The sequence below is a fragment of the Octodon degus genome, unplaced genomic scaffold, assembly GCF_000260255.1.
Source record: "Octodon degus isolate 3935 unplaced genomic scaffold, OctDeg1.0 scaffold00034, whole genome shotgun sequence".
NCBI classification, from domain to species: Eukaryota; Metazoa; Chordata; class Mammalia; order Rodentia; family Octodontidae; genus Octodon; species Octodon degus.
In genome coordinates, this window is record NW_004524610.1 from 12109358 (window position 1) to 12126775 (window position 17418).

Below are 17418 nucleotides of genomic sequence, written 5' to 3' on the forward strand. Positions count from 1 at the left end.
GTATCATGGACTGGCCCAATAGCTTAGCGGATTAAAGTGCCTGCAAACAGGCACAGGGTCCGGGGGTTGGATCCCCGGGCCTGCCTGCTGGCCCTGCCCCTGGGGTGTCCAACCTCTTACCTATTTACCATGAGTATGCCTATCAATATTCACCTCCTACATGGGTCCAAATACTAGTAGCTTTATGATTAGAAGAAAACGTGCCTGTGTTCTAGTTTACTGAGAGTTACCTCAGAAGCTAAACCAGAACCTAAAACTATGCCAACAAGTTCAGACTGGATATGTTTTGGAAAATAAATTTTTAATTTTTTTATTTGTATTTTAGTTCTCCTATGTAGTACACTTAAAGTAAATGTAAGATGGAGGGAAGAGATGAACTATAAGCATTACTATTGTCAGGCTTAGTTACCAGTATGTACATTTTACTCTTTGTAAGTTTAATGACATTTTCTGATAATAAAGGAAGTAGACTATCAAATACATTTTAGAATATTTTTTCACGGTAAATTGCTAACCTGGAAATAATTAACTAGGTAATATAGAGGTACTCTTAATAAAAACATTAATCTAAATAACCTTTGAATTATAAATCATCAATTTTCTGAAGTTTCCAGAAGTAAACTTTAAAAAGAATGTCTTAGTTACTTTTCTGTCATACCTAAGACAAAACACAGTGGTACCTAAAATTAAGAAAGGCAAGGTTTATTTAGCTCACAGGTTGTGGAGGCTTCAGTCCGTAATCAGCTGGCTCCAAGCCAGGGTAGCGCAGTGCAGGCAACAGCTCAAGCAGCACAAGACAGCAAAAGCAACAAGGGCAAAGAGGGTGAGAGCCACCTCTTGCCTCCCTGATGGTGTGAGCAGGCTACCTGCCCTAGAGCAGGCGTAGCACTCGGCCCATTTCCCTGTCCTCCTCTTGCTCGGGCTCTTGCGCAGGCTCACAACATTTACAAAGTGAGGGCCCTGGCCCTTGCTGAGTCACTTAAACGTCTATATTTAATTTTATACACAAAATTAAACAATAGCAAACTAGCCTCTTGGACTGCTAAGTAGTGGGATTATCTTCTGAACATTTCTTTGAAAGAAAATTGACAGTGTGCCCCTCAACAACAGCTTCTACTTTTTTGTTGGTGGTGATCAATGCTTTATTTACATTTTAAATAAATTTTCCATCATGAGAACATTTAATTCACTTTCTTCCTGGCACAGGGATTTCCTATGTCTGTGCATCCCATGTGGTATGAAGGACGTAAGACCTCCACTTAGGAAGTTACTGGAGCCCTCAGGTGTTCATTTGTCCCATGCTTGTCCCAAGGGGAGACACGTTTGAAGCAGCTACACATGGCATTCACTTCACCTGCTGTGTCTACAAGTTCCACTGTTCTTCTGGAATGCAAATAATAGTGAATTATTCTCATGTAAAAAGTGTTAAATTATGTTTTCTGTACAACTTTTACTAAACAATTTATAAATATTTTGGGTAAATGTTTGTTATGCTAATCTCCTTGGCTCTAGTGATTTTCTATGTCTAGGATTTTTTTTTTCTTGGCCCTCCATGAATTTTACTCAAAAAATTATTGTATAGAATATTTTCAGACTTTTCATTCTTTCTCACCTTTTTGAATTTCTACAGTTCTGGAAAAATATATGGTAGTTCTGTTATGTTGGCCTTTCCCGGCACTCAGCTTCTACCCCTGACTTTGAAATGACTTAGCAAAGCGAGATAGAGGGAATGACAAAATTCCGGCTTATTCTCAATTCTCTTTGTAAGATATTTCTATGTCCTCAAGCAAAATTAGATCAAGGAATGAAAGCACAGGTGTACACGGTGGCTCTCGGGGGCGCATTTCATCACCTCTGATCACAGTGCCCAGGAGTGCGGGCTGGGACCAGGCTTGGGGAAGGCAGAGAATAGGTACAGAGGGAGAGAAATAGCTGGCACTGGGTGGCAACACGGCACTGTGGCACAAAGTGAGACATCTTGCCTGGTAGTATGGGCAAGTTGGCCCTCAGATAGCTGAGCGTATGTATGGTGATTAATTGGGTTCTTTTTAGTTAATTCTCTAAGAAACAGTTTAAATCATTCTACATCCTGCATTCAGCTTGGCTAATGCCCAGAGTATGACATTTGCGTACTCACTGTACCACCTCAGCTGAGCTCCCGCTTGTGGGAAGACTATATACCTGCTGGAAAATTGCCATAATTCTCTCATCTAACAAAAGAATATTCTTATGAGGACACTGGACCACAGAGAGCAAATACAGAAATCAGGGACAGCTTCCTTCAGCCCACCTTCTTCCTAAAAGAGAGCAAGACCTGCCTGCCAGTGAGCAAGCTGGGCCTTTAATGCATCCAAAGTGGGGTTTTCTGCAGGACGCAGACCTTCAGGTGTGACATCTTCACTACTGTGATGATAAATTTATACAAATAATCTGTACCTGACGTGACAAGGCTTTTTTTTTTTTCTAGAAGGGTCTACAGGGTGTTCAGAGTCTCAATACTAGATTGGACTCGTAGTCATCTGCCTGTTTACAGCCCCCAAGAGCTGGGATTACAGGCACAACCAGTCTCAATTCCCACCTCAGCATGCCCCAGGGACAGGGTCAGCACAGCAGGCCCCAGGGACCAACCCTTGGCCCCTGAGCTGCTTGCTCGCAGGCAACTTTAATCAGCTGAGCTGTTTGGCCAGCCCTGAGGTGGCAATGTTTAGAGGTGCGCCCAGTCAGTACAGCAAGCTCATCCCTGTCAAGGTTACCAACCCCATGGAACAGTCAGCACCAGGGTATAGCCAACCACTTTCCACCCATAGATCCCAGCATGCCCTGGGGTCTGCTCTTCATCATACCTAGGCTGCTGAGAGTATGGAGTCCTTTCAAAGCTCACCTTGACTGAAGGCTTAGGCCAGGCTTGCTTTTGCCAGGCACTGTGTTAACGGCTTCTATGAGCAGCTCTTTCACTTCTCCGTACAGCCCAATAGATTATGATCTCCATTGTGTGATAGGAAATTGAATGCAGGCGCTCCCCCATTATGCTGTGCCTTGCTGAGTCCGCCCAAAGGTCCACATGCTGGAGGCTCAGCCCCAGAGGTGGTGATACTGGAAGATGGTGGAAGTGGGGCTTTAAAGGATTGCTGAAATCTCTCTGGACCAAAGGCACAGGCACTCAGAGGAGATAGCGGGATCCTGTCCCCATCCTCTTCTCTTTCACCCCTGGTGGTGGGTGGGCAGTTTGCTTCCTCATGTGCTTCCTGTCTTTGTCCCCTGGCACTTGTACAAGGGTTCAGAAGGCATTAGCACATCTGCCCTAGGGCCGGAACCCACAAAACTGTGAGTCCAAATAAACCCTCCTTATAAACTAGCAATCCCAGACATTGCTTGTAGTGACAGAAAGCGAGCAAAAATCATGCTGTGAAGTTTCAAAAGGACTTTCCACAGAGCTATGATTTGAACTTGCAAGTCAGGGAAAGTCTGTCTTGTAAATCTTGTTTCCTTAATCTTTTTGTTGGCCTCCAGTGTAAAATGCAGGAAGACAACATGATGTACTTCATATATTCAACATTAATGAAATCAATCTTTTATTTATTCATTTCTCCTGGGTTTTGAATCCATTTTATCTTAGTGAAGAATAAAGATAAAATAGGATAAATGTACAAAATGAAATAATGCTTATATATATGAGACATTGCCTAAATATACACACAAATCTCGAATCAGGTTCAATGTTGATCATATGGGGAAATTTGATCTGGACCTCATCCAGTTCATTTTGTGAACAGAATTGTGCAAAGTATTAAATTTGTGGACCAAGATACCACTGTATTTCATGCTAATGATAAAATTCTTCTAGATGTTAAAAGATTATGGTATTTATAATGGGGGCTGATATCAGAGTTTGACAAATTATCTTTTCCTCTGTGCAGAGGAAAGAACACACTGTTATAGAGCTCAGATTAAGCTCACAAACTTTTGTAAAACCAAAAATTGAGACATGCATGCACTACATTCTGCCTTTACATGTATTGGTGAGTTCTGATAGATGTCTTATTGAATTTCACAAAACAGAATTTCTACTTAGTAACTTGAGCTGCACAAATCCCCTCACCTCTTTCAGCAATCACTTGCCCTTGTGGATTTTGAGAATAAGCAAGAAAGTCATTGTTTATTTAACAGTAACGTTTTGTGTTATGAAGTGCAAGCCTTGGATCTTTTTATCTTCTGCTTTCGTGTAACTCATAGTTAATGGAAAACAACTCATCTGATATTTGAGATAGGTTGTGAGTGGCATCGTAAAACATATAACTCTCCTAGAGAACAAGATTTGAAATTAGTGACTGTCGAAAAGATGTTACCCCACAAAAAATGCCTGAAATAGCATTTACTAAAAAATGAAATTAATATTTACTGTGTTTAATTACTCCATGTAAGGTATTTGAGATACATCAGTTTTTATTATTTATAGATATACTTTATTTATAATGTGATATATAAGGTGGTGCATTGCTTGCCGATGTTGCCAAACCAATCATGAAGTGCCCTTGATTCTAATCTGAAGTTACACCATCAAGATTATTGTTCTCAATAGCCAGCTGCCTCCAAGGACCTTATCACAGTAATACAAAGGCCTTTAGTCTCACTAGAACATTGCTCGTCCATTGTAATCAAAGATGATTAATAATGGCAGTTATTGTTTCCTATGCATAGAAGCAGGAATAAAAGAATCGTCTATTGCTAACACTGCAAAGAAACAGGATTTTATATTCTAAAAGATTATGAAAGGCAAGAATTCACCTCCAGAGGCGATCTGTCAGTCTGTGACTGCATGTGATGCCCTCCACCCCAGCAGGCTGAGTGTCACCCTGTCTCTCCTTCCAACTCCTACCAAGTAAATTTCTACTCAAAGGCCAATATATCGGCTATAGCTTTCCAGAGCTCTAAGGCATGGTAGTTGGTTCGCATCTAGGTGTTCATCAAACTATAAAAGCCATATGCATTCATGTTGTTTGCACCTTCTACTTATCTGATCCATTAGTGGGACATCTTTACATTTGTTATTTTATTTTATTTTAGTAGGTTTTTGGTCCAGGGTCTCACTATGTAGCTCAGACGCATAGTGATCCTCCTGTTTTCAGCTTCCCCAGCACTGGGATTACAGGCATACACCACCACGCCCAGTCTCAGTAGCCGGCTCAGCACACCTGGGGGTGGGGCTGGCACCACATGTGTATTAGTTACTCTTCTCTTGTTGCTGGGACACATACCCGACACTCAAAATGAGGGAAGGAAAGCTTTATTTAGCTCACAGTCACTGGAGGTTTCAAGACACTGGAGGAGAGGCTGGGGCACTGCCGTGTCCAGGATGACCCTCTCCACACTCTGAGAAAGCACAGGCTAGCCAGCTTAGCGGTTCACACCTCTCTAGCCCAGCCCCTCAGGCCCCACCCTGCCCTCTGGCCCCGCCCCTCTAGCCCCGCCCTAGTCCTGTGGCCCCACCCCTCAAGTCACTCTGCTGCTCCAGCCGCATCCACCCCATAACTTACATGAGGTTTTGGGGGGACAACTAGACACAAACCATAACCGCATGTGGTACTGTGAATCGAATTCTGGTCCCTGTGCTTGCCTATGCAGGCACTGAGTCCACTAAGCTATCTCACTGGCCCTCTTTTTTTTTATTATTATAAAGAGGAATAAAACAGAAATGAATAAAAAGAACCCAGACAAAAACAAAGCACCATAGAACAATAAAAAATGTACAGGCCCTGGGCCAGGCTACTATTACCCAAAAAAGCAGCCATCCCTGACTCTGGATCGTGATCTAGTTATTGAGGGTCTGCTTCAGCGGTGTGTATCCCACATTGGAATAGCTGTTGGCTAGCAAAGTACATAGGCGCATAGCTGAATTACAGAGAAGGCCACTGACCTATCAGGCCAGCCCTCATTTCATCTCGTTGGGTCTAGTTAATTAGAGTAGTTAATTTATATATCTATACCTAAAATTGGTAATGTGATTTAGCCTTTCCCACATGCTCAGTGTACTCATTTAAGCTTCTGCTTTTTTGGTTTGAAGGCAGCGTGAGAATTTTTGTGACAGCAAGCCAGTCGTCATTATGCACGGGAGCCCCTAGTAGAGATGCAGGATCTTGTACTAATTGCTTACAGAAAGATCTGTAACATTGGCTGCGTGCTTTGCCCCTTGCATGTGCTCGGTTATAACGATCTGAATTTAGTACTGCATTTGCTAATATTAGACACAAATTTACCCTGACACTTTTATAGCCGAAGCCTCGGAAACATTTAGTCATGAAAATACAATCATTGTCTTGAAATGTTTGCTTTGCTCTCATGTATTGTAGGCAGGATCTCGCTTTATAGTCTTGTCTGTGCTGTAGCTTTAGGACAATGGTCTGAGAAGGTATTTGGGATCATGACTAGGAGAAAGGTGTTAATTTCCAGCCACCGTTATCAAAGAGCAGTTGTTTACAAAATGCAAAGATTCCGTCTTTCTCCTGTCTTCAAGTCCTCCCGTCATTGTGAGTTAAATTTGTTTTTCATCTGCATACCATTTCCAGCGTCTGTGGTCAGGCACTTGAGATTTGAGGGCAAATAAAAGTGGCTTGTGTTGTAAGTAAAATATTTTGGGTCAGAATGAAAGAGCACTCTATTATGTAACGAACACAATTCTCCCCGATGTTTACCTTATCCTTGCATGAGCCAGACTTGTGTAAAGCTTTGAGAAGAATCGCAGGGCTGTTGTGCTCATGAATTTTTCTGACCCAATCAGACAGATGTTAGTACATTACTTGGAGCATATTACAAAACTCACCTTTCACTGATGGAGGTTTGCTTCAACTTTCTTTCCCCAAAAAGCAAATACAGAGACTGTAAGACATGAGATGATACCGGACCTTTGGACACAGAGACATAAAATGAAATGCAGGAGTCCGTGAAAGAGCAATTAAATCCACTTTCATTTCAACAACTGAAGATGAGGAACCAAAACAGATGGGCAGGGGGTAGAATAGATGAGAGAAAAATCAGTGCTCATCATGGCTCTTGGCGTTCAGGCTCAGCAATTTGCTCTGCAGTGTATCACAATAAATCAGATCTCGTTCTGTATTCCTGTCACTAGCTTATTCTTGCATGAAGTAAAGACTGAGAAAGCTGTGGGTATTTCTGGAATCATCCAGTAAGGAGGCCCTAGCCATATTATTACCAACAAGCTAACTCAAAATCCTCTTGGAAATAAGATATATATTGCATAGCAATTAGAGAAGGCTGCCAAAAGCAACCTGACCAACACCCTGCCTTAGAAAGTGTGAGGAGATAGCCTACCATCAGTTGTCTTTCTGGATCAGGAAACTGAAAGCTGAAAGAGCACCTTACTTGCTTACCTTACTTGCTTACATTCTGAAAACGTCTTCCAAAAATACCAATTCACTAAAATCAAATGGAACTTGTGTAGGTTCAGTGAGAAACAGGCATTTGTATTTTCCATAAGTCTTGACAACATTAAGAATTGTTACAAATACTTGTCTTTAACTTCTGAATTGTAAGCTGGAAGTTTCAGACTAGGAATCGCTTTCAACATCGTTCCTGTGGGCTTTGGAAAGTGAAGTGGTTATCTGCTGATATTCCAGAATTTAAATGACAACTACAACTACGGACAGGATAGGTGCCTAGTTCTGGCGACTGGAGAGTTGGACGGGGTCACACGGGTCAGTCACATGGGCCTTTGCTTGCCCAGAGTTCCCGGATGGCTGCACTCACATGGTGGAGACTCAGCTTTTGGCCAGTTTGGCTACCCTTCTTTCTGCCACATTTTCTCTCTCAAAGAGGCTAACGTGGAATTGTGCTCAAGAAGCAAAGTTCGAAAGGTATGAAAACAAAAACTCTAAGACCCTTGAGACTGATGCTCAGTGGTCAACCACAGTGTCCCTGTGTCACTTTCTATTGATCAGAGTATGTGACATTTGAGAAGGAAGTAAAGTTACCTCTTACAAGAAGTAGCAACAAGGAAGTTGTAAGGCTTTTTAATCCAACCCAGCAATGATTACTGCTCTGAAGTGCTCAGCAGCATAAAGGTGCTGGGTCTTCCCTAGGAATTCCTGCGCTTGTTTTCTTCTCCCCTCCTCCTGTTCTACTGCTTCAGTCCGAGTCAACCCTGAAGCACGAAGCCCTCTGGCAGCCACCAGCACAGGCATCACTCTTCAGTTCAGTTCCTGGCTCTCCAGTTACAAGCCTGATTTCTTTCTCTAATTAACTGTTTTCGACTTCTCATTCCACTCCTAGTGCATCTTCAGGGTGCTCCACTTACGATCGAATGTGTCACTCTTACATCCAGACTGTCCCTATCTGGCCGCCTCCTTCCAACCTTCTTGCTCTCTCATGAACTTGGGCTCATGCCATCCTCAAACATTGACCTTTGCCACTCTTGGTGCAAAATACTTTCTTATTCTTCTTTCACAAAAATATTAATGTACAAATATTTACTGGACATTGGCTGTGTTCAAGACACTTTCCTAGGTGCTGTGGCCAAGGCATCTTTTCTAGGAAAGAAAAAACAACCTGGAGATGTGTAAGCAAGAAAATCAGGCAGCCAGCACAAGCATGCACCTTTCTATAGTAAAACAAAGGGGCGCAGGAGTGACCCCTAAGTGATTCAAGCAGTGTTGTCATCAAGGCCTTCTCTGGGGAAACCACCCTGGAACTCTTGACCTGAGCACCTGGGAGGATGAAGATTAAAAGTCCTGCGTAGAGCAGGCAGTGAGCAAAATGACCTCCTCCAAGCCTGTCCTATCACTGTCCCTGAGCATCCATACCATTTATTATTTGGGCCTGTGACCCGAAACCCTTGCTGCAAGGTATAGCTAACAATCTGGAATCTTCTCAAAATATATCCTGATGGCCGCTCCTTGCCCCAGCCCCATCAACTACTGTCCCAGGAGAAGGGAAGGGCACAGCCCAGGGATGAATTTTATAAATCCCCATGTGATTCAACACACAGCCCAAGCTGGGAGTCACTGATCTCCACCAGACAAGTTCATTCATGACACGGAACCTTTCTCAGTTATGATTTACAATCACAGCGCAGATCTGGGGTGCAGTCCAGGACTGTACACAGCTAATGATGTCCTGGGAAGTGTGCAGACTGCCACCCTGGTGAGCACGCACAGCGTGGTGCGCAGAGCGACCCTGGCAGCCTCACCAAGGAGGAGAATCTAGAGATCACTTTCACCTCAGGAAGACAGCAACCTAGGGTGTGGCTCAGCCCCGTGTGATTTCTGTAAGTTCAGATGATCCTGAGGCCCAGTGCAAGAAAAAAAAAAAATTCCAGGCTGTGGATCTTGGTGTTTAGATGCTGCCACATTGGCACTTAAGTGCATCCCGTGTGTGCTCCGGGGCTGTCCATCGAGCTAGGTCCGCCGGAGCCTGTGTGGCACAGGCACGGGCCACAAAGCTCCTTCCCTTTTGCTCAGCCTCTACGAAGTATAGATTTTCTTCAGTTCTGATCAGAAGACTAAGAGCCACAGCTCTACTTCCAGACCTGTGGTCCCGCCTGAAAGCTTCAGGTTCGCTCAGTTGTCAGGCGTCGGGAGCTTACAAAGCCCGCAGGTACTTCTCCACAGCTGCGGGTGTCACCTGCAAGGAGCTGATTTATTAAGAGCCCTGCTGGGGCAGTTTAATCCCTGGGAAAAGGACATTGTAACTCACCTCTAACTGCTGTCCTATCAAAAAAAAAAAAAAATCACCCTCTGTACTACTTCTCTTTGTTTACAAGCTTCTGTTAATGGTTTTCTCTCCATTAATTCACTCAGGGGAGCGCTATTGAAGGAACTAATTGAAGTCTTGCCAGGTTGGGGCATGATCCAGCACGGCTCTAGACCTCAGTGTTTGCCACATTACGTATTTTCCTCTCTTCTAATGCCTGTGCGGCATGAATAGCTCTGTCTGCTGAACACAGTGAGAAACAGAAACTGTGCTTGGGTTTAAGCCCGTGGTAACGAGGGCAGTGCCTGCCCCTTTGGCATCAAGAGCCACCTCATCGCTCCAGGACGCCTAACCGAAAGTTGCCACATGAAATACATCTATTTTCTCACTCATTCCAAGGAATCAATGTTAATCTTAGAAATTGCACTGTTCCTGAGATTCATTTGATAATAAAGAGAAAAATGTATTTTTCTCCCGGTTCTACAGCCATCTCCTCTCCACTAGCATCCCTGAAGTAGTGCATCTTTCTGATTACTGAAAAGACCATATGTGCAATATTTGTTTTAAGTAGCATCTTGGTTGCATACAAACAAAATAAAGCTTTCCTGAGCCCTCGCAGATGCTTATCTGTCGTAATGGGTAAGATTCCCATCAAGGTAAGGATTTGTAACTACACTGAATTGTAGGAAAAGCTACTGAGCTGACGAACAAAGACATATTTTTACTATGCTATTCTGTGCTTCCGCTCTCCTTTACTGCTGTTATATGGTGGTTTTTCTCCCCCGGCTCGACTGATTCCTCCTCTTTGGCCCCTCTATCAAAATATTCCTGCTTCAGGTTGCGGGTGGCTGGTGTATCTCTTCTTTGACTGTTCTTGTCTTCTTCCTCCTGCCGCCTACGCAGTAGCATTAATTATCTGAGATGGGTTAGCACCGTCTTTCAGGGAACTATGCTTAGACCGTAAACCGTTTCTTAGTGGAAGCCTTCAAGCATCTGGCTGGGCTAATGAGCAGAAGTGAATATTCTTTGTCACCTTGCTTTCACAGTTTGTGGAGACGAATGCACGGGCCTTCTTCTCGGTGACCTGGCCCGCCTGCAGCAGGTGGCTGAGAGCATCAACCTCACCGGCCCCCTGCCTGCTCCCTATAAAATCCTGCATGGTCTGGAGAACAGCACTCAGGAGCTAAAGGTAGGTGGCCGCTGCAGCAGCAAGAACCACGGCTGGCAAGCCGGGGGCTTCCCCAGCTGTACTGGCAGCCACAAGTCACTGCTTTCCCCACCGCCCCAGACTGAGGGAAGCGGTTGCTAGGGAGGCCGGGAGACCTCCGAACCAGAGCTTCTCAATAGGAGCGCTAGGATATGCAGGCTGCTGCTAAAAGAAAAACATCCCAGCTACACCCCCCCACTGTAGGGCAGTTTTATTACGTGACCGTAAAATGCACAAACGTAAAATCATGTATGTACTCCTTATACTTATAGCTCCATAAAATCAAAACAAATTAATTCTTATAAAAGACTACAAAACTGATAAAATTCAAATTAAAAACATTAATCTAAAGTAATATGATTTTGCCAAAAGTAAGTTGCTTCTTACAAGATTATGATGCCAACTACTTCTGCACGGTTCTGCCTTTCTCCACAGGTGACATGGGGTAACTCAGAGGTCCTGCCCTGCATGGTGGAGAGCCCCGTGCGTGGGGTCCTGAACTGACCCTTGGCATCACCTGAGCAGGGCATGTGATGCCACATTCTAACTTGCTGCCTGTCAAGTATGCACTCATCTGCAGGCCCTGAGATCGGATGGTGGCATCTGTCCCTCGGGTGTCCCTCCTAGGATCCACAAAAACATACCTTAACTTTTAAGGTTATTGTCAAAATGAAAACCCAAGATTAAATGTTTGTTCTCGATGACCAGAAAGCATTTCTACAGGCCTCTATTTGAGAAGAAGCACTATCCTAAAGAATGGCGAATGCTTTCAGCCACATTAACAGGGTAGGAAGAAACGCTAAGGAGATGAATGAGCATTGTTTTAAAAAGCTGAGTGGTGGGTTACCACACGCTACCAGTCACCAGTCGATTGCTGAGCATCTGCTAAAGATTACAGGGTGTTCTAGGGTTGCCTTTGGCTCCCTGGGGGTTTCTCAACTCCTACAGTATTGTCATTACCCTCAGAAAGCTTAGATTCTATGCAGTTCAAAAAAATCATTGAACAATAATTAAGCAACTAGCAAAAACACATAATTACTATGTACTTCGTCAAGATTCAAAGTAACCTAAACTACAAAGCTTTAAGCATTAGTAAGATTGAGGGTAGCTAATGACTGAGCCATGAAGGCGAGCGCGCTTTATGGTGAACTTGGAGGGCAGGTGCGACTTTAGTAGGTCAAGAAGCACAGTGTTAGTGAGGGTGGAAGAGAGAATGTAAAGTCTGTGTCCCTGGCCGTCCACACAGTCATCTAGGAAGCATATTCGTTAACCCTGACTATAGCCTTGTTATTGTTATCCCTATTTTCCAGAAGAAATTAATGAGTGTAGCAAGAATGGCTAATGACACTGATTGCAAAGCTAAGCAATTGACTCCGTCCTACACGGCTCACACGCACAACACACTCAGAAACACCAAGAGGTAGGACAAGAGTTGTCCTGGGCTGACCATTTGCACCCAGCAAGGCTCAAATGCTAAAGCATCTATGGTCTTTTGGCTGCTAAAAGGTAAAGCCGTGGATGGGCTACCTTATGAGACACAGGCGCACTTCTTGCAGCTCTGCAGTCAAGGGAGTTCCAGGCAGGGACCGTGTCTGGTAGCTCCTCATGGGGGTGCCTTCTTGCTGCGTAGCCCGGGAAAGCACACAGCCAGCTCTCCGGGTACCTTTCAGAAAGGATCAAAGTCCCACCATCCTCGGGACCCGGTCACTCATTCACATGGTCACCTAAGTGGCTTGCGTCTCAGAGAACCAATTTGGGAAGGACTCAGGCACAAGGTGACGGTTTGGGGAAAGTGTTCAGTGATAGACTAAGACCTGGAGGTGAGGCCCTCAGGATGGCACTGGTGGCCTTTTGCAAATGGAAAGAGAAGCTCTCTCGCTCTGTCACCAAGTTGAGGACAGGAAGAAGGCAGCCTTCTGCAGAGCCTCAGCAGGATCTAAAGCAGTGAGCACCTTGACCTTAGCTGCCAGCCGCACTCTGTGTACCCTTCCGAGCACCCGGGCTCTAGTGTTTTCCTCAGAGCAGGGTAAGCTGAGACAGAAGTGCTGCGTTGCCTGGGGTTTTCAGCGAGCAACACCCAGGCACAGAGTTTTGTAAAAGGCACAAGCTAACTTGGTCACTGAGAGCAGAGACAGCATTCGAGTAATGCAACTGTCTTCACAACACTAGGAAACACTGAACTACCTTAGCTAGGAGGACCCAGCCAGACCCAGAGGCCCCCTGACCCACGGTCTGTGCAGTCTCTTGCCCCCGAGTCATGGCTAGAGGCAGGAGCATGAGTGAGGCCTCTAGCAGATGCCTGAGGTCAGACCTTTCGGGGGAGCTGGGGCCGTATGCGTGGAGGAGAGGTGTGATAGCCAGTGGAGTCTGAGTTACCTGGGAGCACACTCTTCACAGTGATAAGGGTTTTCCCAAAACAGGTGCTGACCACATACTCAAAGGCCTTATGAGGAAAATAAATAAGAAATGCACACACTTCATTTGAATGTAATTTTCTAAATAATGCATAAGCAATGGGTGACACAGGACTAAGGCCTCTGTGAAAGACATCCCGAGTTATGGGCATGTAAGCCAAGGAGGGTTCAGGGCCCCACGCCCTGCATCTGGGCTTGAGCAAAATGACCTTGATTTTCCTTCCATTCCTGTCTCCCTCAACTCTAGGTCTACTTCCTTCTTCCGTAATTCACCCATCATGTCAATGTTTAAGATCCTTTTGCTAAGTTTCAAAACTTAAGCGAATCACTTATCTTCCTCTTTTGTTGCCTGTTACTATGTCCACAGTCCGCAGATTGTAGCCAAAGACGACCAAGACCTCAGCCAGAGCAGGCCGCAGCTGGGCTAAACTTATTGGAGCCTCAGAAAATAAACACCACGAGGAACGGAGGGGTAGCTGGGGAAGAAGATCCGAGAAGAGGCATACAGTGTGGGGGCTCCCGCTAGTCAGGGGAGACAGGTTCCAAAAAACCAGTTTTGTCCTCCAGCAGTACTGTTCAGAAGCAGGAGTAATTCAGCAGTTGAATACTCTAATGAATCTTACCTAGAAGGAGCGATGGACAGAGGGAGGCTAGAGCTGGGCCTAGGCGAGAGTCTATGGTCACTGCTGTGAGCCAGGTAGGTTGGTGATCTGCTTGAGTTAGGGCAGTGTCTGGGACTGGGCCAGATTACGGAGTGGGTCCAGAGGTATTCCATCCATCACTGTCACAGAATAATCCTAACGCTAGTGCAGCTCGAGATGGCTTCTGACAACAGGAGAACAGGCTGGACTGGTAGCCCCAGCCCAGCTCCTGCCGGCCCTGAGGACGCCAGGCCAGCCCCGCCTGGCTGGCCCCGTGGGCTGTTGCTGCTCCACCTTCCTCAGAACCCTGCTGCTGCTGACTGGCCTCAGAGCCCTCACCCTGCCCGTTCCCCACAGCCAGGTCTTATGTGTGTTTTTACCTCTAATGTAACCATGTTTTGCTCACCCACACAATGGTATACATTTACCTCACAGGGCTCTTGGAGGAAATAAGGGGTGAAAAAAGATAAGAAAAAGAAAAGAAAGAAGCCTAGCACATAGTAATTTCTCAATAAATTGCTGTAATTTTTTACTATTTGCTTGAGTATTTGGAATAGCGCTCAGTGTATAAGTGTTCACTTAAAATGATTTCTCCATCTCAAAGTGAAAATTCTAAGGGTTTGGCGTATATAGGAAAAAGTGTGTTCTGCTCAGCCCTGTGGTTACTGTGACCTCTCACAGCAGAACGCTTATGGCATGATCCCTCTTTCAGCACCTGCTCTCACCCCAGCGGGCCCCGGAAAGGCTCATCCACCTGGCAGAAGGCAACCTGAACACGCTGGTGACAGAAATGAATGAGCTTCTGACCAGGGTAAGCCGGCAAAATCACGAGTCTCCTCGAAGCAGATAGAGGTTAGGCAATTAGTACCCATCTGGGGGTGGTGGAGCGCCCCTGCAACCCCAGCACCGAAGGCTGAGGCAGGAGGAGCGCGGCAAGGTTGAGGCCAGCCTGGGCTGCACAGTGAGGCCTAGGCCACCTGCGCTACACAGCGGGTCTCTGTCTCAAAAAAGGAAAAGATAATTGAAAGGAAAAGAAAGTAGTTTCAGCGGAGATGAAGCACAATGACTTGGACGCTCTGAAGTATAACTCTTGTCCTTTTAGTTTCCATTTCGACACATGCCATAGACGCAGTGTCGTTTGCTGCTTCTTGGCACCTCGGGATCGGGCAGCAAGCCCTCCCCAAGCCCGTACCCCAAGGACAAAAACTAGAGTACGGGAGCGAGAATGCGCCTGAAACTGCACACCGCCGTTGCTCTGCTCGAGTTTTTGTCAATTCTAAGTTTCAAAAGCACTGTCCTTGGTTCTGTAGAGAGAAACAGACAAACGAGAACGCGTGTATTCTCTTTGATCTCGTAGGACCTTAATATTTACATAGGAATAGTCTAAATCAGTATTCCTACACAAAAGAGGAAACCTTCCTTTTTTATGTACATCCAAAAAAATTTAGAATCAGAATGTAAAATTCGTGTTGTATTTATCAGCCTTTTTTTAAAATTCATAGTTGTAAGGTCTTTTTTGCTGGGAAAGAAGAAAGAAAACAGTATAAAGCGCGCCATCTCGTGGCCAGGAAATGAATAAACAAGAACCCTGCTGCGGAGCAGGCGGCTTGATTATCTGAAGTTAGGCTTTAAATGACAAAGGGTAAAAAAAAAAAAAAAAAATGACAAAGGGTGCTAGCAGGGGGAAGTCCTTAAAGTGAATCTTGTGTGCTTTGTATTTTAAAGAACCGTCGCCTCAGGCTAAGACAGTGAGAGGAACTGCGGGTAGCTTTCCAATTCTCTAAACTCTGAGATCTAAGCAGCACCCAGCAGCCCCAGATTTCCACAGGCCCCGTACTTTTTCTGAACAAACTGCTGCTGAATTGGGAAATTTTCCGCAGGGAAATCAAATGGCTTCTAAGACCGTAACGCTGAACAATGGCCCGATGTTACGGCAGCATGCTAAACACTTCCTCCCATCCCAGGCCGGCAATATGCCACGAGGAGCCGAAATGTGAGCTCCCGCCAAGCGTACTTGGACGTGCGATTAAATGGATGAGTGTGTGAGTCTCATATCAATTTCATATTTAATAATTTCGCATGTGTTAGGTAGGTTTAGTAAGTAAGTGATTTTAGATGAGTCGTGGCCGAGTAAACTCAATTCAGTGTAATCCAATTCAATTTGTACTCTCACCCTGTGCAAGCCCCACTTAATTGTTGGCGTAGGAAAAATATTAAAGAGACTCACTGTCTTGAAGAGCCTTTCAGTCACGAGAAAGCGCACGCATTTGTGTATAAGCATTTAGACAACAGTGGAGAAGTGCACACGAACACACGATAGAACATGAAAGAACAGACATGCACCCGAGAAGCGCTGGCTAAGCGCAGGTAGTTAGAAGAACTTTCCCTGAAACAGGCAGCCACCTGGTCGTTCAGGCATCCCTGATGATGGGGTCTCCCGTATCGTATCGCAGGCCCTAAGGTGGACGCTGTGGGCAAAAGTGCGAGGGAAGAAGCACAGTTCGGCCAGGGGAGCCGGCTCAGTAGAATAAGCGCTCCCCTGGCAAGCACAAGGGCCTGAGTTCAATCCCCACTTCCACCAATAAATAAATAAATAAAAGATTTGTTTGAAGAAATCTTTCATCTTACAATAATGTGAGATTTGCAGTAAAGTTGCCCAAATGGTGAAGAAGTTTCCTGACCCACTGCCCAGCTTCTTCTATATTTTTTAATATCATCCTTGAGGATGATGTCTCTAATAGGGTATTACTGATGAACCACTACTTTCCTCCAAGTTCCTCCATGTTTGCCTCACGGAATTAGCCTGCTTCAGGGTCCCGTCAAGGACACTGGGACCCATCTAGCCTGGCTTCGAGTTCCTTAGCCGTCTGGTCACTAGATTATTACAGATTCCCACACTAAGTTTTGATGACTTTGACAGGTCTGACAAGGCTGCCATAGATTGCAGCTCACCTCATGTTTGTCACATAATTAGAATAGTTGTGTATTTTTGTAAGTCCTGAAGATATAGATTGACGAAAGCATCGGTTTATGTATGGCAAGTGAGTAGGTAAATGCCCAAAGAAGAGATTGTAGAGTGGGAAGAAATGTGGACAGAGGACTACATCCCAGAGAACACCAGATTTGAAGAATGGCAGAGGAAGGGTCAAAGAATAAAAAGCCAGGAATTAAGAGAAAATCAGAGAGGTGACTTTGGCAAGAATGAAGGAAGGACCCAAATTGTATCAGAAGGTTTAAGCAACATTAGAAAGGTGTCCATAGGATTTAGTGACCACCTTGTCCCTGGTTGTCTCATAAAAATAGTTTCAATGGTGGGCTTGGGGTGGAAATGCAGGCTACAGTAAAAGTAGAGTGAAAAGAGAAAAGAGGTCAGAAAATGTGTGTCTAAGACCTGGGGGAGAGGGGGGAGGGAAGGAGAGAGAGATAGAGAGAGAGAGAGAGAGAGAGAGAGAGA

General features: G+C 45.0%; 1 protein-coding gene across 1 annotated transcript in view; it reads left to right on the forward strand.

Annotated features, from left to right (window-relative positions):
* Window positions 1-17418, forward strand: part of Lama2 (laminin subunit alpha 2) — a 639722-nt gene that overhangs the window by 489223 nt on the left and 133081 nt on the right. The window contains exons 33-34 of the mRNA XM_023714262.1: window positions 10749-10891; window positions 14677-14775. Coding sequence (XP_023570030.1) covers window positions 10749-10891; window positions 14677-14775 — 242 coding nt within the window. The remainder of the gene's footprint in view (window positions 1-10748; window positions 10892-14676; window positions 14776-17418) is intronic.